The sequence below is a fragment of the Nannobrachium achirus genome (genome assembly GCF_963921795.1).
Source record: "Nannobrachium achirus genome assembly, chromosome: 15".
Lineage (NCBI taxonomy): Eukaryota > Metazoa > Chordata > Actinopteri > Myctophiformes > Myctophidae > Nannobrachium > Nannobrachium achirus.
Genome location: NC_137822.1, coordinates 49,151,209 through 49,179,158, shown reverse-complemented (window position 1 = coordinate 49,179,158; position 27,950 = coordinate 49,151,209). Strand labels below are relative to the sequence as shown.

Sequence of the window (27,950 nt, the reverse complement as noted above, 5' to 3'; positions counted from 1 at the left end):
GTGTGAAGGTCACAGTGACCAGAGCGCTTTGAAGAATGGAGTGTTATTTGGTGCAACTTCCCCATATATTGTATATTGTGATGTCACAATATCCTTATATTAAATTAAGCTTAAAGGAGTCATTCAGACCAAAACACATAATATAGAGGTTACCTGCTTTAGTCGAATTTTTTCATAGCTGCCCCTGTTGCTAGATTTCGCGGGCCCTCTCATAACTAACAGAGTAGATAGTCTTTATTATAGTGCGGTTATTTCTTTAGCTTCAAAGTTAGTATTTTTTCATTGGATTGTGTTTACACAACGTCCTGAGACCAACCAAACCTCTGTTTTGACCTCACAGGCACCCTACTTGTCAAACAGACGAGAAGATCCTCTGCTCCTCCCCTCCCTTTCTAGGCTCTCCTCTCCCTGCTCTGGTGCAGAGCAGAAGCCGTTTGACAAGTAAGAGTGCTTGTGAGGTCAAAACAGTGGTTTGGTTGGTCTCAGGACGTTGTGTAAACACAATCCAATAAAAGAACACTAACTCTGAAGCTAAAGAAATAACCGCACTAGAATAAAGACTATCTACTCTGTTAGTTATGAGAGGGCCTTCGAAATCTAGCAACAGGGGCATCCCAAATCTAGCAACATGGGCAGCTATGAATAAAATGGACTAAAGCAGGTATGAAGGGGTATTTTGGTCTGAACGACTCCTTTAAGGGAGGACCGCTGACGTCAACCTCATGTCACCATGACTCAGCCAGAATAATCATATACTGTAAGTGCAAAAACAAATCAGTCAGCTCCATATATGGGCACAAAAGGGGAATGCCCATATATGGGCATATACTGATGACATCAGGGATCTACATATATGGGCAGTATTAAAGGGACATGGACTCTCTGAAAGATATCTCCATATATGGACATGAAAGGGACAAGGACTGACAGATACAGAGATCTCCATATATGGGCATATCAGTCGGATCAGTCTGGGCAATGCAACATAGATGTGAGGCCTGCGTAGCGACACTGGGGGAGCCAATCGGAGAGGGGGGAAAAGGGTGACATCACAATATGGAAAATATGGTCGTCCCCAGTGACACTGCTAATGACATCACCGATGACATCACCCAATGTATAAATACAGGATGTGGTTGCTGTTCTGTACAACGACGGACAAAGCGCATCGCGTAGCTAAGACCTATTATAACCTCCTCATCGTGCTCTGTTGCCCTGGTAAAAGACGACCAACTCAGATTGATTGATTGATTGATTGAAGACTTTATTAGAAGTTTGCATAGAAAAAGGTACAGTTTCACGATGACGGTACAGTTCACTGGTACAAGGTCTACTAAAAGGAGATTCTAGAAAAGACTAAGCTTATTTCCATAGGAAACCATTGAAGTATCTCATATAACATTGAAAGAAGAAGAAAAGAGGGGTCAGGGGAGGCTGGGCTAGGTTTGTTATTGCCAGTTGTGAATGGCTGCCGCCTGTAAGTGGTTTTTCAGGGCGATTTTAAAGGATGCTAGGGAACCACACTCCTTTATGGCCTTCGGGAGGGCCTTCCACATTTTGGTGGTATAGCAGAAGAAAGAGTTTGACCCTTTGTTTGAGTTGACTTTGGGTTGACTTTGGGTTGAACTCTACGGACCACTGTTGCTGTGTTCATACCGAACGGTTTTAAACCCCCTTATTTAAACGTTTTAATCTCGGGGGGAGGATGAGGCTGAGCGAGCTGGGGTCGTTCGTCATGTGCGCGCTGTCCTTTGCCGCTATTTTTGGTGAGGAGGTTTTGTGTAGAGGGTAAAAAAAGCAGACCAAGTACAGACCAAACGGTCAAGTTTATTATGTAACGAGGGAATAAGTGGTTAACATACATGTTAACATGAATCATACTTATTAACTCATTTTGTGCTCCAGACATGAACGGGTTAAATGTCCAGCGCGCCGTCCGCCTGCTCCGTCCGCGGCCAGTCTCTTATTTTGAAGGCCAGAAGTCGATTGCGCAAACATTTCCTTTTTGACGTCATGACGTCATTCACCGGAAGTGATCATCCTCACATGCGGGTGTAGAAATGGAGGATCGTTGCCTTTCAGCTTGTGTTATTATAGCGAGAATCTAATGCCATCCTTGGCTTCAAAAGTGTTTTTTTGAGAAAATGGACATTAAAGATGAGATAGACCGTCGGCCTCCATGTTAAGGAATCACTATTTTGTGCACGTGGATCCGCGATGATGATGAATCGGCGAGTCCAATCGTGCCAGGACTTTCCAACGGACCGTACGGTAAGCTACGGTCAGAACATCTGCTGCATTCAAGCTGCACTGCGTGAATTTAGTACCGTATCCAACATGTCAGCCATGTAAACAAACGCACAGCGACATTTACAACTAAACGTTGCTCTCAACAATGTCTTTAAGGAAATACTTTGTTTTGTTTTTAGTTTTGAGTCAAATTATGTATTTGTTTATTTATTATAGTAATGAGGCGGGATAATATCTGGCTCAGCTGTCATTATCGTGAAATAAATTCCCTTCATGCTGATAACTAGCCTCGCAAGCCATCCCGAGCTACGTCATCACCACTCTGAGGGAACGCGGACATTATTTGTTGGCCGGCGGATCTCGCCGCGTCCTCCGACATCTCAAAATGACGCAGAGGGGTACACGACTCCTGCTTCTGTCTGCTTTGAGTAAATGAGGAGGGACATGACTCCCCCTGCTGTCTACCTTGAGTAAATGAGGAAGTGATCCGCGGTGGAAAACGACTGATAAATCATAGTGATTTTATCATTATAATGGATAAGCCTAAACAAACCAGTTCACATGAACAATACTGATGTAAAATAAGATATCTGAACGGCTACATTTATTTATACAATTAAAATGTCATGAGCCAGCACAGTTATAGGGGGGTTTGCCCAGACTTCTTTTTCTTCCGATCACCAAAAGAAGTCTATGGAGAACTCCCAGACTCTCCCCTGGGAGAGTCTAGCTGTTGCGAGGCTAGCTGATAACCACCTCCGCTATCAGCCTGTCTGGATGTTATTTCTCGATAACGACCCCTGAGCCAGATGTTATCCCTTCTATAATGACCCCTGAGCCAGACGTTATCCCTTCCATAACGACCCGGTCAGGCAGATTGTCTCTACACTAGGGTACGGAACCGTAGGGTTGGATTCTTCATCTTCTTCTTGTAGTCTTCATCGAACAGTTCACTCTGGGCCACAGTGAAATGGTTCTTCCAGTCTCCCACCTTTCCTGGAAGAACACGGTTCAACAGGTTCTTTATTTGTCAGGTCTCGTGTACGCAGCGGGTACATAGCAGTAGAACAAGGTTCCCCAATTAGTTTTCCCCAAGGGCCGAGTTATGCCTAGGGTACCAAGCCGAGGGCCACAACATTGCAGTGGGCGACGGTGGCGTTCCTGCTACTCCAGCGACTGCGACAGTTCAGATATCGTCGTCGTTGGGTCAAAATCTTGTATGTCCAAAACCATTCGTTTTGCATTAATCATTTTAAAAATCATTTAAACTAGTGAAAACAGCCAATCTACAAGCACACGCGAGGCGTTGTGTGCTTGTAGATCTGCTGTTTTTACTACTTTTGTGCGACGGCCTTGTATGATTTGCGAAGAAACGTACAAATTTGGAGATACGAGATTTCCACCCGACAACGACAATATACCAGTGTTGTTGCTGCTCTTATACCACCATTATTACTGGGGTTGGTGTGGGCCAGACAGTAGCCCCCCGCGGGCCGCAAATGGCCCGCAGGCCGCCTATTGGGGCACCCTGCAGTAGAATGTACGTTGTTCTGGTTCCTTGCCACATTATATGTTATGTAACAACTAGAAATATGCAATTGGAAATTGCAAGTGTGGTGACGCGAGTTTCACAAATGAAATTTGTCTTAAAGGACAACTTTAGTTTTTTTTACAACAAGGGTTCATATTTTAGATTGTAATTAAAACACACTGGGTGCCCCTGGATGGAGCCCCATTAATCCCCTATCGCTGCCCAGGCCCACCACCATTCTATTGAATCCGGCCCTGCTGCGTCAATGCATGCGTCATGACGTCACTTGGTCACATGACCGCAGACAGGATGTTATTGTGTAACTTTCTGTAAGGGCTAGTGTTGATCATAGCTGTTCATTGCCGATCAAAATGTGGACATTTTGCCGCAGCCGGCCACAGTTTTAGCCATAAAACAAACATCAGAGATAAAGGGCGTTAAAGATGGGGAAATGCATTGGAGTATATGGAGAAAAACGGCCGCGCGATGCTCTCAGCGTCGACTCGAAGCAACCAGCGGTGAACGGGCTGCATCCAGGCGTAGCCCCGACCTAACGGTGAGATTTAAAGTTAATACTGTAAATACAGTTAACGCGTAAAAAACGTTGTGGGCCTCCAGCGACATCAAAGAGTTTGACTCGTGGGCACCCGGTGAGTTAAAGAATGATGAGTGTTAAAATTATTTCATTTACTTCTTTCTATTGTTTTAGAGATTCTTATTTCAGTGGTTGGGGGCATGCGTACAAGTAGCTAAATATATTATTTTACACAGAATAAGCCCATTCCCAAGATACAACACAACCTTTCATGGTTGGATGTGACTTATGGGGGCTGGAAGTGTTACTGTAAATAGCAATAAAGAAACTGCTGGTCTAAAAAGACATATTTAGCCACTTGTACGCATGCCCCCATGCGTACGCATGCCCCACATTTTAGCACGGTAAAGGCGATAAAACAATAGAACGAAGAAAATGAAAAAAAAAAGGGAGGACTGCTGACGTCAACCTCATGTCACCATGACTCAGCCATAATCATATAAGTGTTAAGGCGCAAAAACAAATCAGTCAACTCCATATATGGGCACAAAAGGGGCATGCCAGAAAATAATAATAATTTGACTTTACGGAAGATGTGGATTGCGGTTGCGTTTGGTTCTGTAAATTGAATAATATAATTAATGCGGTAGGATAATGTGTGGATGACGAGTTGTTGATTCATTCGCACGACGCTCAGAGCCCATGATCCGACCGCGCACCACTACTGTGATCATAAACTGCAGGAGAAAATGATCTCCTCGCATCGTCGTGTCCTTAATATTCACCTTTCCTCATGAAGGGAGAGACGTTGAAGTCCATCTCCAGCTCGGTGGAGTAGTTGGCCATCCTGTTGTTCTTCATGCTGTCAAACTGCACTCCTGCTCTGATGTTCTCCCTCTCTTCATCTGACGGAGACAAACCCAGGAAGGAGCACAGTCTGTCTATCTGGAGACCAGTATCCTGTTGATGCATAAACACAGTCTGTCTATCTGGAGACCAGTATCCTGTTGATGCATAAACACAGTGTCTATCTGGAGACCAGTATCCTGTTGATGCATAAACACAGTGTCTATCTGGAGACCAGTATCATGTTGATGCATAAACACAGTCTGTCTATCTGGAGACCAGTATCCTGTTGATGCATAAACACAGTGTCTATCTGGAGACCAGTATCCTGTTGATGCATAAACACAGTGTCTATCTGGAGACCAGTATCATGTTGATGCATAAACACAGTCTGTCTATCTGGAGACCAGTATCCTGTTGATGCATAAACACAGTCTGTCTATCTGGAGACCAGTATCATGCTGATGCATAAACACAGTGGCCCTCATTTATCAATGGAGTGTAAAAAATGGTCTATTTTTTTCACCAAATTTTGCGTAGGGCAACGTGTGCACGGCATTTATCAATGCTTCCTAAACAGACACACCTGGCGTACATTTGATCCCAGCGTTGATAAATGCGCAGGCTGAAATTTAAATAACACGCCCTTAATTATTCTCGAAACGCCCTGATTTTACGACCAGAACAACCCGAATACGACCTAACAACCAAAGAAAAGCCATGTCCGCGTCCCACACAGACCACGCACACATGCACGCACGCACGCACACACCTACACACGCAACTAGGCTACTTTGAACAGCAGCATTTTGGTTTACACAGCAGTCTTTGACAGTGGAAACGTGGGATTAACCAACGGTACAATCTTTGACAAGGAGGCTATAGCACCGCAGCCGACATGAATGACACAAGTCACTGGTCACTGCCATGAATACTTTTGGATATAAATTTAAACCATTGCCTACCCGTGCCGTGTGTGCGCAGACAGAGCGCGTTCATTTGGTTACAAGCAATCATATTCCCCATGGCCATGATCTCAAGGCTCGCAACGTCGGGTTTCATCATTAACTCCAGCATAGTGTACAGTATCTACTGTATAAATTGAGAGACCCCACGGTTACGTTTTGGATATTAATTTAACCCAATTTCGGCGACGAGCGCAATTCATGTTTGAGTGCTTGAACTAGCGATCATGTACCGTTCCTGCGCTGGCTGGTCTTCTCCCAGGTGGGCCGCGGACCCCCAAATAAATCATCCACAGCGTGCGTGCGCGGGGCTGGGCACAGCCAGGTTTGGCGCTTCGGATTTTATCCATATTTAAAAAGACTCGCGTCACTGTATAAATTGGAGGCTCACGCCTCACGGTAGATCACAGCGGCGCCGCGCTGGTCCCCGAAAATGTCTCGCATGCGTTCGTAGGCTATAATGTGCTTGTTCTGAGCCAGGTCTGCAATCTTAAAATATAGACTGTTAAAGCACTTAACAGTAGATTGCTTCCATGTTGCTAGATTTTGATTGCTTGTCATTGTAACTTGGAAATAAAATCGGCGTGCATGTCCATGATGTAGCTGGCTATAATATACTTTTATAAAATGTTATATTTTCACAGGATTATTTATTATTGTGTTGGATATACATTTTCGAGTGGATACATGTGTCCATTGCCTGTCAAATAGTTACACAATGCTGCTCCGCACCTCTACAATGGAACAAAGTGGTGTAGGATGATTCCTACACCACCTCAGGACTTGACGTGAGATTTGATCCTACCCTAGACCAAAGTCAAAGTCAAGTTTAAATGATAAATGTCAAGACTTCCCTAAATTTCGGTGTACACCCAAATTTTGATCTGCACCACGTTGATAAATGAGGGCCAGTGTCTATCTGGAGACCAGTATCCTGTTGATGCATAAACACAGTGTCTATCTGGAGACCAGTATCCTGTTGATACATAAACACAGTGTCTATCTGGAGACCAGTATCCTGTTGATACATAAACACAGTGTCTATCTGGAGACCAGTATCCTGTTGATGCATAAACACAGTGTCTATCTGGAGACCAGTATCCTGTTGATGCATAAACACAGTGTCTATCTGGAGACCAGTATCATGTTGATGCATAAACACAGTCTGTCTATCTGGAGACCAGTATCCTGTTGATGCATAAACACAGTGTCTATCTGGAGACCAGTATCCTGTTGATACATAAACACAGTGTCTATCTGGAGACCATATCCTGTTGATGCATAAACACAGTGTCTATCTGGAGACCAGTATCCTGTTGATGCATAAACACAGTGTCTATCTGGAGACCAGTATCCTGTTGATGCATAAAACAGTGTCTATCTGGAGACCAGTATCCTGTTGATGCATAAACACAGTGTCTATCTGGAGACCAGTATCCTGTTGATGCATAAACACAGTGTCTATCTGGAGACCTGTATCCTGTTGATGCATAAACACAGTCTGTCTATCTGGAGACCCGTATCCTGTTGATACATAAACACAGTCTGTCTATCTGGAGACCAGTATCCTGTTGATGCATAAACACAGTGTCTATCTAAAGACCAGTATCCTGTTGATACATAAACACAGTGTCTATCTGGAGACCAGTATCCTGTTGATGCATAAACACAGTGTCTATCTGGAGACCAGTATCCTGTTGATGCATAAACACAGTGTCTATCTGGAGACCAGTATCATGTTGATGCATAAACACAGTCTGTCTATCTGGAGACCAGTATCCTGTTGATGCATAAACACAGTCTGTCTATCTGGAGACCAGTATCATGCTGATGCATAAACACAGTGTCTATCTGGAGACCAGTATCCTGTTGATGCATAAACACAGTGTCTATCTGGAGACCAGTATCCTGTTGATACATAAACACAGTGTCTATCTGGAGACCAGTATCCTGTTGATACATAAACACAGTGTCTATCTGGAGACCAGTATCCTGTTGATGCATAAACACAGTGTCTATCTGGAGACCAGTATCCTGTTGATGCATAAACACAGTGTCTATCTGGAGACCAGTATCATGTTGATGCATAAACACAGTCTGTCTATCTGGAGACCAGTATCCTGTTGATGCATAAACACAGTGTCTATCTGGAGACCAGTATCCTGTTGATACATAAACACAGTGTCTATCTGGAGACCATATCCTGTTGATGCATAAACACAGTGTCTATCTGGAGACCAGTATCCTGTTGATGCATAAACACAGTGTCTATCTGGAGACCAGTATCCTGTTGATGCATAAAACAGTGTCTATCTGGAGACCAGTATCCTGTTGATGCATAAACAGTGTCTATCTGGAGACCAGTATCCTGTTGATGCATAAACACAGTGTCTATCTGGAGACCTGTATCCTGTTGATGCATAAACACAGTCTGTCTATCTGGAGACCCGTATCCTGTTGATACATAAACACAGTCTGTCTATCTGGAGACCAGTATCCTGTTGATGCATAAACACAGTGTCTATCTAAAGACCAGTATCCTGTTGATACATAAACACAGTGTCTATCTGGAGACCAGTATCCTGTTGATACATAAACACAGTGTCTATCTGGAGACCAGTATCCTGTTGATGCATAAACACAGTGTCTATCTGGAGACCATATCCTGTTGATGCATAAACACAGTGTCTATCTGGAGACCAGTATCCTGTTGATGCATAAACACAGTGTCTATCTGGAGACCAGTATCCTGTTGATGCATAAACACAGTGTCTATCTGGAGACCAGTATCCTGTTGATGCATAAACACAGTGTCTATCTGGAGACCAGTATCCTGTTGATGCATAAACACAGTGTCTATCTGGAGACCTGTATCCTGTTGATGCATAAACACAGTCTGTCTATCTGGAGACCTGTATCCTGTTGATGCATAAACACAGTGTCTATCTGGAGACCAGTATCCTGTTGATGCATAAACACAGTGTCTATCTGGAGACCAGTATCCTGTTGATGCATAAACACAGTGTCTATCTGGAGACCAGTATCCTGTTGATGCATAAACACAGTGTCTATCTGGAGACCAGTATCTGTTGATGCATAAACACAGTGTCTATCTGGAGACCAGTATCCTGTTGATGCATAAACACAGTGTCTATCTGGAGACCAGTATCCTGTTGATACATAAACACAGTGTCTATCTGGAGACCAGTATCTGTTGATGCATAAACACAGTGTCTATCTGGAGACCAGTATCCTGTTGATGCATAAACACAGTCTGTCTATCTGGAGACCTGTATCCTGTTGATGCATAAACGCACGTTTCCTAAACCCACCAGGATTGAGTTAAGACCCGCCTCGCGGAAACGCCCCTCGCAATAGTGCTGCTTGCTCAAGTGCAAAGCAATAGTAGCCTAACTACGCCCTACCGATCCATTACAATAATACACGCAGCATAATACGCCCAAAGCCATATCCAAACTATAACAATTTAACTGATAATTAGTAAGAGTTTTTATTTTGAGCACAGTAGTGACAAATTAATAGCTTTCTCAGTATGTTTTTCTCTTTAGCAAAGTTACAAAGTTTTACCTTGTTAAGCACAATACAAAGTAAGTTTTTATTTTTTAAGCACAGTTTATTTTGAGCACTGTAGTGACAAATGAATAGCTGTGCATTGTGCAAATGCAGGCTTTTCTCAGTAGCCTACAAGTTTTATATTGTCTTCATGCCTTTACTAGGTCTGACTTTATCCACCCTCCATGTGTCCGGCAAAGGATTTCAGCCACTCCTGGAAGTCCTCGCGTTTCCGCGAGGCGAGTCTTAACTCAAACCTGGTGGGTTTAGGAAACACGCCATAAACACAGTGTCTATCTGGAGACCCGTATCCTGTTAGTACATAAACACAGTGTCTATCTGGAGACCAGTATCCTGTTGATGCATAAACACAGTGTCTATCTGGAGACCAGTATCCTGTTAGTACATAAACACAGTGTCTATCTGGAGACCAGTATCCTGTTAGTACATAAACACAGTGTCTATCTGGAGACCCGTATCCTGTTGATACATAAACACAGTGTCTATCTGGAGACCAGTATCCTGTTAGTACATAAACACAGTGTCTATCTGGAGACCAGTATCCTGTTAGTACATAAACACAGTCTGTTTATTTGTGGGAGAGTGTTTTTTGCAGGTCTTTCAGTCCGAGTGTAAAGGGTTAATTGTCCAGAGCGCCGGCCAATTTCTCCATTTGCGGCCTCTCTCTTATTTTGAAGGCCGAAAGTAGATTGAGCTCGCAATTCCCACTTGACGATTCAAGATTCACCCGTGACTAGTTCCGGTCCAGAGCACAAACAAAGATCTAAGATGGATGCCTTCATGCTTGTGCTATTTTAGCGAGATTGCCATGCCATCCTTAATTGGCATCAAACGTCTTTTTTTGGAGAAAATGGACTGTAAAGATGAGAAGGGCCATTGTTTTCTATGGGACGCGGCACTTTTGCTTGCACGTTGGACGTGCGATGGAGACGAATCAGCCTTGCCAGCCTTATTCACCAGACCGAAGGTAACCAGCGCCAGCTTTACTGTATATACAGTGTATTTACTGTATATACAGTGTATTTCGCAGGGATACACGCGATCAGCACTCCGGGCCGCGTTAATATTTCGCGAGTATACGCGCGATCAGCACTAAATGAGTTTTAACATTCACCAGATTAGCATTCACCAGCGTTGGCTGGTTAACATTTCACCAGGTTAGCATTCACCAGCGTCGGCAGGTTAGCATTTCACCGTTGTTCGAAAGAGCAAGATTTCCCCAAACACAAACGCACCTCAATCAGATCTTCATAGAACATGTAGAGGAGTTTAGAGTGAGTCTGTCTCCTCTCCCACCAGCCAGTCACATGCTCATACCAGGGTCCCCACACCACTGAAACCAAGGAAGGACAACACATGCTCATACCAGGGTCCCCACACCACTGAAACCAAGGAAGGACAACACATGCTCATACCAGGGTCCCCACACCACTGAAACCAAGGAAGGACAACACATGCTCATACCAGGGTCCCCACACCACTGAAACCAAGGAGGGAACAACACATCAATCAATGACCATCATCAACACTGTATGTCCTTTCACTGTCAAAATGTGTCTGTGGCAAATTAGACGTTTAGTGTTTTTTTTTTACAAAACATTATTTTGGTCGTAAGACCAGTAGCGGAACTAGCCCCCGGCGTGCCCCGATGAGATTTTCACCAAGTGCCCCTCAAAAAAAAAAAAATACTATCACATATTAGGAGTTCTCAAATGTGAAGAATCAACTGATGGTGAGAAAACGCTAATGTTACTGTCGCCCAATAAGTTACATTTTCGCTAGAAACAGGCTTAATCAAATATGAGTGACTGAATATCATAAACCACACAGAGCCACCTCGCCAACAATATCGCAAAGGCTGTTTGTTTATTTTTGGACTGCAATGCTTATATGAGACGATTTTAAGATGACTCAATGTTATTCTCCATAGAGAATTTTCTTCCATGAACCGGGGATGAGCGAGTGACATCATGACTTTGTTACTCCATTGAGGGTTTTCTAATATGTTGTAGAAAGATATGAGACAACAAATTCAGAACAGAACTGGTATCTTTTTTTTATTGGCCAGTTGTGAGTTTGTTGCTGACCTCCATTTATGAAGATGACTTATTGACAAAAGTAACAAATATCATTAAAGCAATCATTCATTAGTGTGCAATAAGTGTTAAATGGCTTTATATTATGAATAGTACTGTAATAATTTATTGATGGCCTCTTGTCTTGATTGTTTAAAAATGACATCATGGGCCGTTATGCTCGATAACAAGCTTGATAAGCCCAAAGCTTATTGATACCGGGTAATCAATAAATCTGTTATCGGGTTATCGAGCTACCCTTGTTTAGGGCTCCATCCCTACCCCAGTAGGACCTCCCCTCATCTCTGTTCAGAGACGTGCTGGCCATTAGGAAAAGCGGGAAAACTCCCGAACGGCTGGTTCATTCCTGGCCGGTTCAGGCCGGCCATAAGGAAAAAAAATTAAATAAAATGTCGGCCTTTGTTCCATTTTGGGGGCTGGGCGGCCAACAAAGTAAATTGTCACTGTCGGGCAGAAACCTCGTATCTCCATGTTTCAAATTTGTAAATTTTTTCGCAAAGTCCTGCTTCATCATAGAAGGCCGTCGCACAAAAGTAGTGAAAACAGCCGATCTACAAGCACACAACGTCAAGCACTGCGAGGCGTTGTGTGCTTGTAGATTGGCTGTTTTCACTAGTTTAAATCATTTTTAAAATGATAAATACAAAACAAACGTCTTTGGACATACAAGGTTTCCATCCGACAACAACGAAATATAACTCATGTAATTGGCCCACTGGCTTGTCACTTGTCATGATCTGAAATGGCAAATCTTTGAGTAGCAGCAGCGCTATAGAGAGAGATCTCTCTCTATAGCGCGCAATGAGGGCCTCTCCAACTCTTTTTCCAGGGCTGAATCAGGGGCCCAGCACGTCCCTGTCTCTGTCCTCCACACTCACCCTGCCCCTCCATGAACCTGCTCAGGAAGCTGCTCCAGTCTCCAGCCTCAGGCTGCGTCAGGCACATGCGGTCGAAGTGGAAGTAGGACACGGCGTTGTCCTTGGCGTTACGAGCCACGTAGACCACCTGCATATACAGTATACATACAGTATACATACAGTAGGGCATTCACCAAATATTTGAAATTCAAAGTCACTATTCGACGTTCACCGAAGTCGAATATTCGCCTATTTTTATTTATTTTTTATTGTTTCCTCTTTAAAAAATGTATAGAATGTAATAAAAAAATATATAGTTTAGAAGACTTGGCTAGATAGGAAGTCATAAGAATGAGTTGTCAATGCCCCTGGTGGATGAATTTGTTAATGCTCTATACCAGGGGTTCTCAAACCTTTTTAGGCCGTGACCCCCAAAATAAACATATTTGAACTGGGGACCCCCACCCTGACAAGCACTTGGAATTGTAGGTATTATATTTAATGTGACTCGGTTCCACAGATAAATATTGTGAAAATAGCAGATCTACATGCTCACAACGCCTCGCAACGCAGTTTGGCCAGTCCTGTCGAATATTCGACTACTCGAATACTTTGAGGTCGAATAATTTGAATACTAAAAATCACTATTCGTGAATGCCCTAATGCATATACAGTATGCATATATTCCGGATAAGCGGTTGAAGATGGATGGATGGATGGATATACAGCACATATGTCAAACTTAAGACCCGGCGGCCAAATCAGGCCCATGAATGAATTATCTTTGGCCCCGTGGGATGATATTTATTTACTATTAGAACTGTCCCTCTGGTATGTTGCACGCACCACCACCACAAGGAAGCGTATCGCCTGTGGTCATCTTTCAGCTCCCCCTCTCCCCAAAAATGTATAAACAAAAGTGAACTTTGAAAACAGGGGTTTTCAAGCCAGGTGGGAGTCAGAGTAGCCTACACATTCACGGATGTAAACGGGCAGGTTCAATACGTGCAATGATTTCAATACGTTTTAAAGGGGTGCTGTCACCTAAAGGGGTTGAGGGGCAGATTACGCTGTGACATGAGCTTCTCTGGAAACGGTCTGAAACAGTCTGAAACTCATTTGATGCCTTTTCAAAATGGCCGCCAAGTTCCTCACTGCCCAATTTAGTAATTTTTAGTGCACAGATCAATGTTTAGTGCACGGATCGTGCACGCCCATGCCTAGATCATGCACCATATGTGTGCAATGTTCACCGCTTTCAAACAAAAAAATCCACTTGGAAATCCGTTCAGGCATTCATGAGATATAGAAGCCATTGTTTTCTTCAAATGTAAACAAACATGGCTGCCATTTTGAAAGATGTGGTTGGTATGGGGGTTAAACATGCCTACTACATTTTTGGAGGTCCAATTTTTTTTTCTTCAAAATGGCTTCCAACTCGGGAAACTCGGGCTGTGGCAGCCTGGAACTACTGTAATAACTCGGGAAACTCGGGACGGGGCAGCAAATGAGTTAAGCTCATGTCACAGTGTAATCTGCCCCTCGCCCCCAAACAACAGCTGACCAGTACAGTAAGTAGCCATACAGTCAGGCTATACAGACAATTAATTTGATTGGCTTATAATTGCGCATCCCCACAATGACATCATAAAAACTATTAACTTGTTTTTTAAGCCGATTCTTAAAGTAACAGTAACCCTTTAAATAAAAATTGAACTAGTCCGGCCCTCGACTTGTAACATTTTTTTAAATGTTGGCCCACTGTGTATTTGAGTTTGACATCCCTCATATGCAGTATAAAGACCAGCATATACAGTATACATATACAGTATATGTAACGGAGGTGATCCGAACCTCCCCACCCAGCTTCGAACCCAATATCTTAACCATTACTCCAAAGGGATATCCCTATGGAATGAGGGCAGATACTAGACTTTTGAGGCTTCAGGCTGGGGCTGCGACTCTCTCCACCACACATATACAGTATAAATATACAGTATACATACAAAGAAACCCCTGGAGTGACTTGAGGCCTTCGTGGTTTGTCTCTCACGCTGTGCATGTGTTCAAACGTCGCTCTGTGTTGATAAATACCATGGCAGATTATGAAAGTTTTCTCAGTTGAAAAAAGAAAGAATCTACATCGTCTAAAGCCTCTATCATAGTCCAAGGTGAAGATAAGCTATCACCTCACTGCGGTGTAGTTTCCTAGCTATGACCTAGGCCAGGGGTTTTCAAAGTGGGTGACAGGGCACCCAGGGGTGCTGTGATGGCAGTCCAGGGGTGCCGCGATATTGATATTTGGAATTTATTTGGACACTTAAAAAAATATTTAGTATCATTTTAAGTACAAAGTTATTTTCAGTCAGTTCTAACCAAAATGGCTATTATCTCAATGTTTTCCTCACAAATAATGGCTAAAATATGCTATAAATATAAGGTGCTGGGAGTGAAAATTATCAATATCGTCACTGTCTGGCAAAAACCTCGTTATCTCCAAGTTTCAAATGAGTATGTTTTTTGGTAAAATAAAAGCCTTAATTCATCATACAAAAGTGTCACACATGTAGTGAAAAGAGCAGATCAACAAGCACACAACGCCGCGCGATGCGTTTTTAAAATACTAACACAAAAAGAGAAGGTTTTGGACATACAAGGTTTCCACCCGACAACGACGATTTAATGTAGGGGTGCCTCGGATTAAACTAATATTCATGGGGTGCCCCGAGACAAAAAAGTTTGGGGACCCCTGACTTAAGGTCTTTGCACACTGCTGTGTTTTTTGGGCCGAATATCGGAGTGAATTTCGGAGTGCGCAAATAAAAAGATCAACCTCACGTTATGTCAGTCACATTTGCACACTGCCACTCGTTTCGCGCACCACTCGGTCCCTTGCTCTCTCTCTCTCTCTCTCTCTCTCTGTCTCCTTGCACTGAAAAACGCATTTCGCAAACGAAAGACGCAGCAGTGTGCAAAGACCTTTAGGCTTTGTTATACATGTTTAGGTGATGGCTAGAAAACTACACCGTGGTGATTGATGGCTTATCACCGCAGACTGTACTATGATAGGGCCACAACAGTTAACCCCTTAAACCCCAGTTTTGCAGAACATGGCAGATTGACAAGTGAAAATAGAAGAGTGGGATATTTCACTTTCAGCGTCATACAAGTTGATCTAAAATACATTTGTTTCATAATTATCTTATGCTGTACCCTGCAGCCCTGCTCCCAGAAGGACTTGGGCACCAACTGGACTGGAAGATGGGTTTTGATGAGGCGAGGAGAGGTGGTCAGCTTATCCGCCTGTTCTGTTCCTGTACGGAGGATAGAGGTGAGCTAAGCATGTTGTTACAGTCTGTTCTGTTCCTGTACAGAGGAATGGAGGTGAGCTAAGCATGTTGTTACAGTCTGTTATGTTCCTGTACGGAGGAATGGAGGTGAGCTAAGCATGTTGTTAGTGACACAGTCTGCATGCGCTGCCTGTCTCTGGCCTTGCCCTGTGGCAGAGTTCGAGTTATACCCCGAGAGCTATGGGGTCCCTCTAGCGGCGCCAAAGGCGCCGCCGAAAAATAGGGCCCCCATAGTTATGGGGGTGGCCCCCATAGTTATGGGGGCCCTATTTTTCGGGTATAAAGTCGGCTAAAACGAGTATTTTCCTATATTAAATCATATTAAATCAGGTATTTTTCGGTATATAGTCTGGATTTCTTGGTACCAACAGTCAGACAACAAGTGCCAGTTTCATAAAATCATTCAGTTCCCAGAGCTTTTCAGTTAATCTACTTAGTTACTTTACACCACTGTCTACAACAGCAAGCAAACATTTTAGCCCGTGAACCTGTCTACAACAGCAAGTATGATGGTTCCCAAACTTTTTAGCCCGTGAACCAAGAGACATTACTACCTTGTACCAAACAAGTAGTGAAAATAGCAGATGTACAAGCTCACAACGAGTTGCTTCGCACTGTGTTCAGTGCGTTGTGACCCATACAACGTGTCCGCCACATCGGTCCAGACCCCAGTGTTAGGAAACAGCTAGCCTCGGAAACCCAGGCTTCATTGGCGATGGTTCTGGTACACCATAGCCATTAGCCACTAGCTAGCCCAAACGTTAGCCTAGCCAGGCAGCACAGCAGCATAACATAGCATTCATTCATCATTACAAGTCTATAGCCACGAGCCCACGACTCACCAGTGAGGACGCCAGGGCTAGCAGAGGGCGATGTTTAATCCCTTCATAGCCTAGGTTGTGTTGTCTTGGTGTTCTGTATATTCCTTTATGGCCGTATTGTTATAATCCACCGAGTCCATGACGCATCAGTTACGCACGGAGAGACAGACGTTCAGACAAGTTAAAAGGGAAGTCCTTTGAAAGCCATTTCCTCTCTGAACAGTGCCCAGAAGCACATTTCAAAACAAGAGCCTTTCTTTTTTTTTTTTGTCTATACAATCGATCATTCAACACATGTTTATTTTGAAATTGTACTGGAAATAGAAGTAGCCAATAGCTCCTACTTCACGCCACTGATGTCAGAGCCTCTACTTGCCGATCGGCAATATTTTCCCCCCCAACCCCCCTTTAGGGGGTGCGGTGGGACGTGGGGGAGGGGGTGCGGCCGCACCCCCAGCACCCCTACTTCCCTCGGGTATGGTCTTGCTAAGACAGCGTTGTTTTGTTTGGTTGTTTTGTTGCTCTCCGGCGTGTCCGCCTTCCTTTGCCGTCCGGGCCGTGGCTAGAAGTGCAAAGACTCGATGCAGTGGTTCCTAGCTTAGCATATGCCCAGGCCATGGCGAGACCACGCAGCTGGGTAGGTCTGCATCCAGAAAGGTAGGAACCATTGCAGCGAGTGTGTTATAACCCGGACGGTAAAGGAAGACTCACACCCCACATTAAATGCGCCTGATTTATAATAATAAAATTAATAGTAGGATTAAACGGTGTGATGTCATTGTTCAGTCTTACTGTCTAACATGTTTATTTAGTATATCTAGTTAACATAAATAATATAAATTCTTCCAATGGAACATAAAAAAATAAAATAAAACGAAAAAAATAAAAAATAAAACACACTTAGAAAAAAAGAGACCCCAAAGGGGGTTGTTGACTATGGGGTCCCAGACTTTAACTATGGGAGCTAAGACCCCACTGGCTCCCACATAACTCGAACTCTGCCCTGTGGTGATCCACTGATCCTGGATCAGTGCTTCTCAAACCATGTCATGTCAAGGATCCCCAAATTGACACTTATTATCCTGCGGACCCCCATTTGAAAAGATATGCCTAGATATGTCTTATGGGGACCCCCATAAGAGAAGGTTTTCACAGCTCTAGCAGTGATTCCCAACCATTTTAATTTCAAGGAGTTTGACCTGCATTAGGCTACATTTCTATCTCTGAGACCCCAATTTATTGAAAAATGTATGTTAATTTAACTCTGAGAGCATTATACACATGGAACCAATTGGATCCCGTTACACTCTTAGAGTTACATGCCCCTAAGGGTCCATCTGGTTTCTAACGCAAATCATCTAAAATTACACAGACACCTTCGGTTTTAAAGGGTTAATATTATTTCCCCCCCTGTTCTGCGAGCTAACATAATGTGATTGCGACCGTAGGTCGCATTTACTATCAAAACCTCCACCGGCTGTCTGTCTGTCTCTCCGTCCGTCCGTCCGTCCGTCACACGTCACACGTCACACGTCACACTTTTGCCCTGCTCATATCTCCACAACCGTTGCCCCCATCCATGCCAAATTTTGCACACACACTCCTTACCTGCCAAACTACAACCTCCAAGGACCCCCAGAGCTTCAGGGACCCCCAGGTCCCTGGGGGACCCCCAGGTGTAAAAAATGAACAAATGTGCAAAATTGACCAAATGACCACCCCAACGGGGCTGCTCACGAGGAATTCCTGGGGACCACCCACTCCTGGTGCTCCAGAACGGATGCAAAAGTGGTGGCGCCCCCAGTGGAGGACCCCCTCCACTGCAGCTCACATAAAATGCCGTAACTCGGGCTAGGAGCGTCCGGGAGAGCCGGGGCCGGTACCTATTCGTCCGCCAAGGCAACGCGGAGACCCCACCCCTCATTTCTCACATGGCCCTCTTCTAGCGCCACCTTCAGGCCAATTTTTAATCACTGCTCCTACAGATTTTGCCCTAAAATCACGAAAATCACTACACAGCATGTCTACACTCATGTCATCAACATGGATCAGGAAGATTTTGGAAAAACACATTTTTGCCCTATTTGTGGAGATAAGCGACCTACGGTCGCTTATCTCCCGATTAGGGAGTCTTACTGGTTTTAGAGTAAAATGTGTAGGAGCAGTGTCCAAAAATGGGTTTTGCAAGAATCGGCCTCATGGTGGCGCTAGAAGAGGGGCATGTGAGAGTTGATGGGTGGAGGTTGTGGTTTGGCAGCCAAGGAGTGTGTGTGCAAAATGTGGCATGGATCGGGGCAACGGTAGCGGAGATATGAGCAGGGCAAAAGTGTGACGTGTGACTAGAATGTATGTTCTGCAATGTCCTGTTACATTAACCCATTTAGAACGGGTACACATTATTGTGTATCATTATTTTATGCTTTAACTATTGAAAAATAGCAGATATACAAGCTCACAGCGCGGCACCGAGTGCCGTGCTGCGAGCTTGTAGATCTGCTATTTTTGAAAAATCGTGAAAATTCAAACTTTGACCCGATTTAAGTGTCTTTTGAATCCTTCTAAGGTTTTTTTGAAACCCCTATTGGCCAGCCATCGTCAAAGAAAAGGTCCTTTTCACTTAACTGGAGCTCAGTTAGTCTGTTCTTGAGAGACTACTATGTCAGTGGTTTCTCAAACCTTTTCATGTGAAGGACCCCCAAAATTATATTTATTTGGCCACGGACCCGCATCTCAAAATATTTAGTTCCAGGGACCCCCCCAGAAACAAAATTTGAGTTACAAACGTTCGCTTTGAAAATACAAATATTCAAAGATTTGCACACATTTTCACGATTTTTTAAAAATAGCAAAAGTAGTTTGTTTGATCCATGAACCTTAACACCAATCTCAAACAAACTTGTTTAATGATTGATGACAGGATGTTATGCCAAAGCAATAACCACTCATGAACTTTAGAACCAGCCTCTCTGCCTTGTTTACATACAAGTGAATGTTCCTGTTTGGCCCTGTTTGGCCCCGTATTGAAAGGGTAAGGTAGTAAATGCCACACAACGTACCTTACCTTTCAGACTCTTGCGAGGATGAACACGCAATGAATAAAATGCCAGTTATCAAAGGCAAGCATGTTTGGGTTTATACCAGCATGGTAAGGGAATTGAAGCAATTAAGGCACAGTACAATTTACAATTTAGGCATTTAGCAGACGCTCTTAATCCAGAGCATAATAAGCAAGGTAATGATAAAGATTCATTACAGAGTGCAGATTGAGAGAGGAGTGTAAATCTGTTCCAAAACATTCATGTTCTATTTAAATTTAGGCCTAGAATTATTGAATGCTTTAACCAGTGAAAAATAGCAGATACAAGCTCACAGCACGGCACCGAGTGCCGCGCTGCGAGCTTGCAGATCTGCTATTTTTTTTTAAATGTGTGCAAATCTTTGAATATATGTATTTTCAAAGCAAACGTTTGTAACTCCAATTTTGCTTCTGGGTGGTCCCTGGAACTAAATATTTTGAGATGGGGGTCCGTGGCCAAATAAATATAATTTTGGGGGTCCTTCACATGAAAAAGTTTGAGAACCACTGACATAGTAGTCTCTCAAGAACAGACTAACTGAGCTCCAGTTAAGTGAAAAGGACCTTTTCTTTGACGATGGCTGGCCAGATTGCTGACATACTGTAGAAAGACAGGTTTTTCCAAAAACCTTAGAAGGATTCAAAAGACACTTATAGAATCGGGTCAAAATTCTAATTTTCACGATCTTTCAAAAATAGCAGATCTACAATCTACGGCACGCGGTGCTGCGCTGTGAGCTTGTAGATCTGCTATTTTTCAATAGTTAAAGCATAAAATAATGATACACAATAATGTGTACCCGTTCTGAATGGGTTAATTGTATTTCAACCAGAGATCCTTTGTGAGCTCCTGTCCCTGTCATTCAACAACTGTTCCAAATGTGTCTCATTTCCACACTATTCTCCGTGTTCCAGCGTGGAATCAATCTGTCAGACTGCATTATGACCTTTCCTGTAACCTTTTCTGATTGGACGATCAGTTTGTCTATATGCATCTCCATTTAGGGAGTGCATCTGTAGGCTAAAGCCCGGATCATAGTCGGGTCCGCGGTGGAAGGCTATCCACCGCGGTGTAGTCTTTTTCGAGTCTTTTTGAGTCATGAAACTACAACGTTACATCATTCCTCGCGGTGGAGAGCTTTCCACCGCGTCCCAACACATCTCTCTGTTTTTACTATCAGACAGACAGGCTCTACACCCCATTCACTGATTGGTCGATCTAGACCAGTCAGTCACGGTGAAAAGGACTTCACCGTGACTGACTATGATGGCCTGCACTTATTTTCTGACTTGAGGTGGAAAGCTTTCCACCTCAAATTTGCGGTGGATAGCTCTCCACCGTAGACTCTGATCCGGGCTTAAGAGATGACCAAGATGACACTTCAGGGTCTTCTGCCCCACAGCATGTCTCTCTCTCTCTCTCTCTCTCTCTCTCTCTCTCTCTCTCTCTCTCTCTCTCTCTCTCTCTCTCTCTCTCTCTCTCTCTCAGGTTGAAATACAGAGTAAAGGGGGTTCCACACGATACACGGTTGCCGTCGGGGCTGCCGCTAGGATCAGCGGTGGCCGCACCGCGGTGAGACACAAACACACTCGCTCAGTGAGTAAACGCAGCGCGGTATTTTCACAAAGATGAACACAATCCATCTCTTACCGCCCGCGTACGCATGCACAAACGAGCACGCTCGCGGTGGATTTCGCGGGACCGCGCCCGCTCGCCTCGCCGCCCCAAAACTTCGCTGCGTGGCCTAAAAAGCCGCCCGCCTCTCATTGAAAATGAATTACTAGCGGGCGGTGACCGCGTACCGTGTGGAACCCCCTTAACATTCACAGCATCAGTGATGCTGTGAATGCTGTTACTCTGCTGAATAGGGTCAACATTTCAACCTGAGTGGACATTAATTCAGTATTTTCCATTCCAGGTGGAAATCCTGTAGGAGGAGGTGACCAGACCTGGAGGATAAAGCCTCGATCAGAGTCGGGTCCGCGGTGTAGTGCGGTGTAGTCTTTTTGAGCGTTAACGTTGTAGTTTTATGACTCAGACTACACCGCACTACACCGCGGTGGATAGCCTTCCACCGCGGACCCGACTCTGTTCGAGGCTTAAGGAGGCAGAGAGGAAAGGATCAGACCTGGAGGGTACGGAGGCAGCATGAGCTCCAGGAAAGGCACCCTGTCGTAGATGGGGACGGAGGTCTGGCGCTCGGAAGACGTCTGGCCAAAGTACAGAAGGTCTAGAATGAGAGAGACCCACGTGGTGCCTGAGAGAGAGAGAGAGAGAGAGAGAGAGAGAGAGAGACAGAGAGAGAGAGAGAGACTACTAATCATCACCCTGGTCAGAATAGCCGATGAAAACGGCATGAACCTACAGACAGCGGAAGTGGCTGAAGTGCTGCGGTTAACGGAAGTTACGTCATGCGTTGCAGTCCGTTTACGTAAAGATTGTAGCTCTTAACTCGCCCTTAACTCTTATACTGCTTTGGACGTTCCTGTTCGCCCCAATTCTCGAGAGTGAGCCGCGCCAATACGGCCGTTCGTTCGTTTACCTTGTTGATGTCCTTAAGCTGATGAGGGGTCGCGCCGCCGTGTACTGTAATCACATCGTCTGCAGGGATGGTCTTAAAAATCCATTATGCATTAACATCAACGGAGACCAATTCTCTTCCGTGTTGATTTTCTCAACACGGAAGGCTCAATGGCCAGAGTGTGCTCTCAATGTAAGGGAAGCGGGACCAGCCAAATTCACATTAATCCTTGCATGACGCCGCCCTCTGCTGCCTGGTCTGCGAAAAAAATAAAAAAAAGTGTATTTGTCTACTATAACGTCGCAAAGGTAAGCCGCTTTTTGATGGCACCAGACCCAATAAATAAATAAATAATCTGGCAGGGAAAAAGTTAATAGGTGTGTCCTTTGTCAGAATCTATGTTTTTGTTTGGATATTGTTTATTACGAGCGCAACCGATGGGTCGGGAGAAGTAGAACAGTTTTTTTCGCCAGCGGGGAATATGAAAAAAACAATAACATTCGGTGAAATTCTCCCGGCGGAAGTAGCAGTGTTTCATGCCGTTTCAGCCTATGGTCGTAACCAGGCTTTTCTCTTGGCAGATGAGTAAGCCTGGCTACGCGAGGCAAACGAATCATTGGGTATATCCCTGCACCGTCTGGGTTGAGTAACTCCATACATGAAAAAAACAGTTTTAAGGTCTTTGCACACTGCTGCGTTTTTCGAGCCGAATATCGAGGTGAATTTCAGAGCGCGTAAATAAAAAAAATCAACCTCACGTTATGTCAGTAACGTTTGCACACTACCGCCCGTTTGTATTTATTTTCGGACCAGGGTTGATTTTTTTCCGATTTTCGCAGCTGTCACCACTGAGTCCTTTGCTCTCTCTCTCTCCTCTCTCTTCTTGGCCTGTACAATGTTTTTGAGGATTTTAGATTTCCAAAACGCAACGAGAAAACGCAGTGCAGTGTGCAACCAGCTTTACTCCCTTCTATTGTACATAGTTTGATTGTATTTATTATATTGTATCGTGTACACTTTGTTTTCCCATGCCAATAAACAGGGTGTCAAACCAAATTCTGGGCCCTGGGTGCAAGGATTCACTGTGCCCCCCCCCCCTATGAATATTCTTCATAGGGGGAGGGTGTTTCAAGGCACCCCCACCTTGGGCCCTAGTAACTCTGTCCCCCTACCCTTGGGATGCCCCTGCCAATAAAGCCCTTTGAAATTGAATTGGATTGAATTGAATTGAAACAAAACAGAAGAGGCTATTGGAAAACCTGTGTGGATACATTGTGACGAGCATTGTGATTAAAGGAGTAATCAAAACATATCCCCCCTGAACGTGCCCTTTATCACACCCCTTCCTAATTGCTTTAGTCGATTTTGTTTCATAACTGCCCCTGGTCTTAGATTTTGCGACGCCTCACACAGCTAAAACGGCGGTTTTCGTCTTCTCGCTGGTGCGGTTATTTCTGTAGCTTCAAAGTTTTATTTCATTTTATTATATGGTGTTTTTACACTATCCTGATACCCACCAAAGCACTGTTTGTCTCTCACATGCAGCGATGCATGTAGAACACACCACAAGCGCTCCCTCCAAATGTTTTTCAATAATAGTAAAAAAAAGAAAAGGGCAAAGACGTTAAGTGATCAGGGGTAAGGCATGGATGGAAACAGAGCCCTGGGAGGTGACTGTACACTAAAAATAAAAATGAACAAAAATAAGAAATAAAAGGCACAAGGGGTTTTTATTTTGAAAAGAAGAAAGTGGTGATATAGGAAGCTCTTGGAATGCAATGCCAGGGGCCCTACTTGGGGGCACTGGGCCGTGTGGTCATTGACAATTTACTTACTATGTACTGTAAACGTTAATTAACAATCTAATGTGTGGGCCCCTCCTCTGTTGTCTGGAGGTGCTTTCTTGGCCCACAGATGATCATCATAGCTTACAATCTGAGCTGGGTAGTGCGTGTCGGGAGGGAGGGGGGGGGGGCTAATGATCACCAGGGGCCCTCGCGGTGGGGTTAATCCGTCCCTGGGGTAATGATGTTTAGCTCGTACTATTTGGACGCAACCAGAGAGAGAGAGAGAGAGAGAGATGGACAGAGAGAGAGAGAGAGAGAGAGAGATGGACAGAGAGAGAGAGAGAGAGAGAGAGAGAGAGACAGAGATGGACAGAGAGAGAGAGAGACAGAGAGAGAGAGAGAGCGAGAGCGAGAGAGAGAGAGAGAGAGAGAGAGAGATGGACAGAGAGAGAGAGAGAGAGAGAGAGAGAGAGAGAGAGAGATGGACAGAGAGAGAGAGAGAGAGAGAGAGAGAGAGAGAGATGGACAGAGAGAGAGAGAGAGAGAGAGAGAGAGAGAGAGAGAGAGAGAGAGAGAGAGAGACAGACAGAGATGGACAGAGAGAGAGGGGAGGGAGAAAGTCATCCCAAACATCTGGTTAAGAGGAGTATCATCACTGTGTTGCTCTGACCAGCTTTAGGATACGTGGCGATGAGGATGTCATCTGGCCTGGCCTGGAAGTTCTCCACCATCTCCCAGTTGTCTGTGAAGCACTGGATCATGGAGACTCCATGGAAGTCGAACAGCTCTGGCCGAGGAGTCGCGGGATCCTTCTGAACCACAGAGACGAGGATGACCCATGGACAATCATCAGTGTTGGTGAACAGAGGTTTGGAACGGAAGGAAATGTTTGGTTGGGAAGTGAGTTTTTCATTAGTCCCATTTCGTTAGTCCCATTTAGGCCTAGAATTGTTGAAAGCTTTAATCAGTGAAAAATAGCAGATCTACAAGCTCGCAGCGCGGCACCGAGTGCCGCGCTGGGAGCTTGTAGATTTGCTATTTTTGAAAAAGTCGTGAAAATGTGTGCAAATCTTTGAATATATGTATTTTCAAAGCGAACGTTTGTAACCAACGTGTGGGTGGTCCCTAGAACTAAATATTTTGAGATGGGGGTCCGTGGCCAAATAAATATCATTTTGTGGGTCCTTCACATGAAAAGGTGTCAGAACCACTGACATTGTAGTCTCTCAAGAACAGACTAACTGAGCCCCAGTTGAGTGAAAAGGACCTTTTCTTTGACGATGGCTGGCCAGATTGCTGACATAGAAACATAGGTTTTTCATAGTCTCGTTAAGGCAGAGAGCATTCTGATAACAGTGTAAACTAGAACATTTGCAATTTGTGAAATTGCAAGTGTGGTTGCCCTGTGGCTCAAATCATATTTGAGTTTTGGGAAGTGAATTTCCATTATTTTGGGGGCTATGTTTGTTTACCAGTAAGTGCTGCACCGTGTGCATTGTAATGCATTACTGGGTTGATCTGACCTATGTGGGACCAGAGCCTGCTTTTAGTGTGTCAATGAACAAAGTTCATCCAGATGCCTGGGGATCCCCATATATGAGGATAAGGGGGTACCCTAACAGGGCATCTATAAACCCTAACAGGGCATCATCTGGGAATGCACATACTGTAGGACATTTTATTTATTTCATCCTTTAATGTATATCCATATACATATATGGACTTAATATTAACGTTTTCGGGGGGAATGCCCGTATATGGACATATATGGTCTCATGTGGTCTGTGATGTCAGTCATCTCCATATTTGGGAAAAGTAAAATATTTAATTAAAGTCAGTGGGGAAAATTAATTCACTAATAAATTAATATCAATTAAACGATACAACTTTTCTCTTAGCAAAATGAAGACGGTCCATTTGACATATGGCGTGAGTGTGTGGTGTGAAAACTGTGTGAGGAGTAGGAGTCAAACTTTTAGTTACTCTAGAAACAGAGAATAAAGTTTCCCCAGGAATATAGTCTGGACCACACTAATGAACGTGAACAGGAATGTATGGCATGAATTCAAATTTACATTCACTATCTGGGTGGAAAAAAACAAAACTATAAATTATTATTAGTAGATGGGTTAGGGTTAGTTACTCAGTAAAGTAGATTATTCAACTAAGGCAAGGCAAATATATCATAGCACAGCACATGCAAAGTGCATTGCATAAAGCACAACATACTTTATGTAAAGAAATGAAATAACGTAGCGTTGAACGCTATCAGCAATAAACTAACCGAGGAGTATCGCGTTGCGTAAGAAAAGTACTTGGTGTTTATCTTTCGTCAATAACTCTTTGCAAAGCTCACAGCGTAAGACAAAGCTCACAGCGTAAGACAAAGCTCACAGCGTAAGACAAAGCTCACAGCGTAAGACAAAGCTCACAGCGTAAGACGAAGACAAGTGCACAAAGTAGATAACATCGGTAACAACAATAGACTGTACCTTGTCCACAGCTAGTGACATGCTGACCACTCAGGATGAATATTATTATGAAGTGACTTCCTTCTGTCTTTTCTCCACCTCTGCTCTGCTCTCTCTCTCTCTCTCTCTCTCTCTCTCTCTCTCTCTCTCTCTCTCTCTCTCTCTCTCTCTCTCTCTCAGGGACGTGCTGGGCCCCTGATTCAGCCGGGAAAAAGAGTTGGAGAGGCCCTCATTTTTTTATATATATATTTTTTTTATATTTCGTCGTTGTCGGGTGGAAACCTTGTATGTCCAAAACCGTTTGTTTTGTATTTATCATTTTAAAAATGATTTAAACTAGTGAAAACAGCCGATCTACAAGCACGCAACGGCGTTGTGTGCTTGTAGATCTGATGTTTTCACTACTTTTGTGCAACGGCCTTGTATGATGAAGCAGGGCTTTGCTTTGCGAGAAAATGTATACATTTGAAACTTGGAGATACGAGGTTTCTACCAGACAGTGGCGATTTACTTTGTTGGCCGCCCAGCCCCCAAAATGGAACGAAGGCCGACATTTTATTTTTATTTTTTTCCCTAATGGCCGGCCTGGAATGAACTGGCCGTTCAGGAGTTGTCCCGCTTTTCCCAATGGCCAGCATGTTCCTGCTCTCTCTCTCTCTCTCTCTCTCTCTCTCTCTCTCTCTCTCTCTCTCTCTCTCTCCAGTGTGTGTACAGTGAACTGTGGACACCCTCTCTCTCCATGTGCAGTGTGTCGTGTTACTCCTCTTGGCTGTGGTTCCAGAATGTTTGGTTGAAGCCCAGCTGCTCCTCCTCCTCCTGGCCTTCCTCACGGCGACGCCGCTCCCATCTGCCTCCACGTCTTACTGTAGCTGAGAACGACACTGAAGCGGCGTGCCGAGGCTTGGACCAAGTTCAAGGTTCATAGTCCAGCTTTTATTGACTTTTACTATCACATACAGTAGTAAGTAGAGATCAACATGAATAATAGGATTGTTGGTTAACCAAGAACTACAATAATCTGTACATTGAAACTGTACACACAACAATGGCCTGGCATCAGACTACATTGCTTGGAGGTCTGCTATTTTCAACATTTTCACCAAAAGGCCCTTTTAGAAATGTCACCCCCTGCCTCTCTAACATTCTCTGCATGTCCCTGTACTGTACATACAGTATGGAGGAGCCTGGGCTTACAGTACAGCCCCACCTCCCATACAGTGTACAGTACACTGGTCTGGATTCCTGCATG

General features: G+C 44.2%; 1 protein-coding gene across 3 annotated transcripts; it reads right to left on the bottom strand.

The window, feature by feature from the left end:
- Positions 1-319: 319 nt before the first annotated feature.
- Positions 320-26,839, bottom strand: LOC308298859 (cytosolic sulfotransferase 3-like). Of its 3 annotated transcripts, none has more exons than XM_080742548.1 (8): positions 26,723-26,839; positions 24,901-25,042; positions 22,051-22,179; positions 15,888-15,988; positions 12,696-12,822; positions 10,957-11,054; positions 5,102-5,276; positions 320-3,246 (listed from the first exon to the last, which is right to left on the bottom strand). In XM_080742548.1, the coding sequence occupies exons 1-8, from the start codon at positions 26,741-26,743 to the stop codon at positions 3,134-3,136; spliced, it is 906 nt and encodes a 301-aa protein (XP_080598674.1). In that variant the 5' UTR covers positions 26,744-26,839; the 3' UTR covers positions 320-3,133. The 3 variants fall into 3 exon arrangements, with proteins under 3 accessions (XP_080598674.1, XP_080598676.1, XP_080598675.1); XM_080742550.1 differs by having other exon boundaries at positions 320-3,241; XM_080742549.1 differs by having other exon boundaries at positions 24,901-25,039; positions 26,723-26,829.
- Positions 26,840-27,950: the final 1,111 nt, after the last annotated feature.

What these genes read in the sequence shown, in the direction of transcription:
- LOC308298859 (XM_080742548.1), bottom strand. Translation starts at nt 26,743, where the DNA reads ATGTCACTAGCTGTGGACAAG. An exon ending in TCTGGGAGCAGGGCTGCAGG is followed by an intron (nt 12,823 to 15,887) that starts GTACAGCATAAG and finishes CTGTATATGCAG; the next exon opens with GTGGTCTACGTGGCTCGTAA. An exon ending in CTCTCCCTTCATGAGGAAAG is followed by an intron (nt 3,247 to 5,101) that starts GTGAATATTAAG and finishes GTGTTCTTCCAG; the next exon opens with GAAAGGTGGGAGACTGGAAG.